The sequence below is a fragment of the Scaptodrosophila lebanonensis genome, unplaced genomic scaffold (assembly GCF_003285725.1).
Source record: "Scaptodrosophila lebanonensis strain 11010-0011.00,11010-0021.00 unplaced genomic scaffold, SlebRS2 tig00000061-arrow-pilon, whole genome shotgun sequence".
NCBI classification, from domain to species: domain Eukaryota; kingdom Metazoa; phylum Arthropoda; class Insecta; order Diptera; family Drosophilidae; genus Scaptodrosophila; species Scaptodrosophila lebanonensis.
In genome coordinates, this window is record NW_022060554.1 from 5,166,521 (window position 1) to 5,169,937 (window position 3,417).

The 3,417-nt window shown below is 50.6% G+C and overlaps 1 protein-coding gene across 1 annotated transcript; it reads left to right on the forward strand.

The window, feature by feature from the left end:
* Nucleotides 1–1,494: 1,494 nt before the first annotated feature.
* Nucleotides 1,495–2,762, forward strand: LOC115624866 (cell surface glycoprotein 1-like). Its single transcript, XM_030519711.1, has 2 exons — nt 1,495–1,727; nt 1,781–2,762. Exons 1-2 carry the CDS (start codon nt 1,495–1,497, stop codon nt 2,760–2,762), a joined length of 1,215 nt encoding a protein of 404 aa, XP_030375571.1.
* The last annotated feature ends 655 nt before the right edge of the window (nt 2,763–3,417 follow it).

The window sequence follows — 3,417 nt, forward strand, 5'->3', positions numbered from 1 at the left end:
ATTTCATCATTATTCTTATCGGTTTTAAAGATATAAGGTTTTGAAGAAAAAAATATCTACTGCATAAAATAAGCTGTGAGCCACTGTGTGTATGTATGTACTAGCAGGTATTGCCCGTCTTAACCCGGCTCAATATAATGTTTCCAATTGTATTTATTTTGTGTGTGCATAACCTACCCATATGTTTTCACCTTATAAGTTACCAGTAGGAAGGCATTTAAGGTATTTAAATGAACATTTTCTGTTCTTGACAAAAAATTGTTCAGTAGTCCGTTACATTTTTGTTCTTACCAAACTATTTCTTTAAACGAACATGACCACTATAACTAATATTTTTTTAAACCTCCCCCCTTTGGAGGTAGAATTTTCCAAAAGCCTTTCTTAGTGTGCTCCTACACTATGATGGATACTATGAAAGGATACTTGAGTCCAAATTTCATCTGTGCGTTGATTGCCAATCAGTCAGTCAGTCAGGCCACTGCCACCCATCTGGTACGAGCATTTAGAGAACGAGTCCTCAGCAGGTTTGGAGTCCCAAAACTCTTCGTGTGCGATAACGGCACACAGTTCACGAGTCGGATATTCAAGAACTGCCTAAAGGAATGGGGAGTCGACGTCCAGCATACAGCACCGTACTGCCCCCAGGAGAACCCAACAGAAAGGGCAAATCGGACAATCAAAACGATGATATCGCAGTTCATCAACGGCGATCAAAACACCTGGGACGAGTTGCTGCCGGAGATTACTCTGGCCATCAACTCCAGCGTCTCAGACTCTACTGGTTTCAGTCCAGCCTTCGTAGTACAAGGGCGAGAGCCAAGACTCCCAAGCGCACTATACGACGAGGTGACGCCAGCCACTGGAAGCGAATCTCAAACGCCTGCCGAGAAAGCAGCCCGTTTGAGGGAGATATTCGCCATAGCACAGTCCAACATGCAACGAGCCACGCAAGATCAACAACGCCACTACTATTTACGCCGCAGAGAATGGAGACCGAAACTAGGATCCCTTGTCTTACTTCGACAGCATCACCTTTCGAAAGCTGCCGAAGGATTTGCTGCAAAACTAGCACCGAAATACGACGGACCATTCAAGATGGTCAAGTTCGTATCCACATACGTCGTGCGCATCCAACGTGTGGGAAGCCGGAGGAGACAAGTTGCCAACGTGGCCGACCTAAAAGAGTACCACACTGATGCAGCGAACAACGACGACGACGACACAGACATCCTCGAGGCTACCCACAACCCTCAGGATTAACCAAGAGAGCACTCGCCAAGCCCAAGTAGTGACCCACTTCCTGAGTATGAGCCAGAAGACATGGCGCACTTACTTGGACGAGTAAATTAGATAATAAGGGGTATTAGCCAGAGACCCCACTAGTTTACCTTACGCGCAAGCCAAACCTCTAAAGCGGAATAAAAACCTGCAAAAACAAAGTTATTAACAAGAAATTTTATCTTCCACAGCAACAACAACTTTCGTTAAGCCAAGATGGAGAGAAATACTGGAAGCAGTGCGTGGCAATCGCCGCCGGAGCAGGATTGGGAGGACGACAAGTCTACGTCCCCATACCTTCCCCAAGACCAGGACGGCCAGTCACCAGATGACCCGCCCCCAGCCAGCAGCGCTCCCAACAACGAGTGGCTGTCCTCATCGGAGCCAGAGAACGACGACGACCAGTCACCAGATGACCCGTCCCCAGCCAGCAGCGCTCACGACAACGAGTGGCCTCATCCGAGCCGGAGAACGACGACGGCCAGCCCGACGAACGATTCAGGACAACACTGCAGCGGGATGAGTGGGACTGGCAAGAGTCACCACCACCTCCCAGCTCGGAGAGCGACACCCCACCGGAACGGCACTATCCCGACAATGTGCGCGAGGTGTACGACGAGGACGCACCACCTCACCGCGGCTTTCGAGGCCCCGCATATCCGCCCCGGTTCCAGGGCCATCAAGACGGCGGCTCCTACTCCAGGTCACCAAAGCCGGAACCCCGACGCGACCCAAGGAGCGGACGAGGGGTATACAAGCCCGCCGAGCCGCAGACTGAGCTGGAGCATTACACAGCCAGTCCGGCCAGCGAGTCCAGCAGCGACGACGAGCAAGTCTATTACCGGGAAGTGGTAGCATCTGCCGAAAACTACCAGCACATCACCACTCCCTATGGTGCCCGAGTGACCCGCAACACCACTACTACTGTGGATATCTTCCTACCCCCGGGAGAGACGATGAGCTCAATGTTCAACGTACCGAGAGAGTCACGGCAAGCACTCAGGGGTCGTGAGGAGGCTCGATGCATGCGCGTCGAGCTGGAAGCGACCACCGATGACCGGACCAGCAACCGACAACCAGAAGCGGCAAACTACACGCGGAACAACCGCAACGACAGTTCCCAGCGTCAACCAAGGCGGAACACCTCACCCGAGACTGTCCAACGGCCTACCTGGGAGCCGGCAACATCGGACGAAGAGGACAACCGTCCCCTCTTTCGTCGGCGGTACTCACGAGCCCCGACCAACGCGACCACCAGCGAAGCAGCACCAGCGGAGTGGGTTGTGGCACCGACGGGATGGAAGGTCGACACGAAGGACCGGAAAATACTCCAGGCCCTGGTCGAGGACGTCATGTCAGGGATGCACAAGCGCACCCGGGCCCGTTACTCCAAAGAACTGGACGGGCAACGATTCCAAGTGGAACGGACGAAGACTCGGAGGGTTTTGATCCATTTGACCCCCCGAAGAAAGGAGAGGATGTAACGCAGTAAAATTCTGCGCCACAAATTGTATTAGCTCTAAGATTTTTCTATTTGTATTATTTCTTGCACGGTTCTGAATAGTGCCAACTTTTGTTACTAGTCTTAAGATTCCACTACTGTTATTAGATCTAAGGTTTCACATTGAAGTTTCTATGCTACTAGATGTAAGTTTCAATTATATTTCACCACACTACATACAGAAAGGGTTACGCAGCAAAGATCTTTTGAATAGGGGAAGGATAAACGAGCTGGCATCACCGCCCACGCGTGTATAGGGATTTTAGAAAAAGAGAATTAGGTCACACGAACGAAGGCGAGAAGGGCGAACGAAAACGGAAGCTCGCTCTCTTCTTCGGCGACCATCAAGACGACCAGACGTGTGTTAGCAGCGAGACATAGGATCAAATCCACGTAAGTTTTGGAAATCAGCCAATAAACGTGGTGCAATGTAGGGCCAATGGCAGCGAAATCCCGAATAAAAGGCAATCTTAAGAATATTTAAGAAATCCGCCCACGCTATGAGCGCAACTTACATATATACCAGGCTCGAGTCCGAATATATGTAAGTTGTGACTGAAAAAGCGAACAAGTGTTGATTGTTATATTGTTGCGTATGAGCCGGCAATATAACGTCAAAACGAGCCCTAGTCCGCCCC

Excerpts from the sequence above, each read along its gene's own strand:
- LOC115624866 (XM_030519711.1), top strand. The coding sequence starts at position 1,495 with ATGGAGAGAAATACTGGAAGCAGTGCGTGGCAATCGCCGCCGGAGCAG. Across the intron at positions 1,728-1,780 it reads AGCAGCGCTCACGACAACGA|GACAACACTGCAGCGGGATG; the intron begins GTGGCCTCATCC and ends CGAACGATTCAG.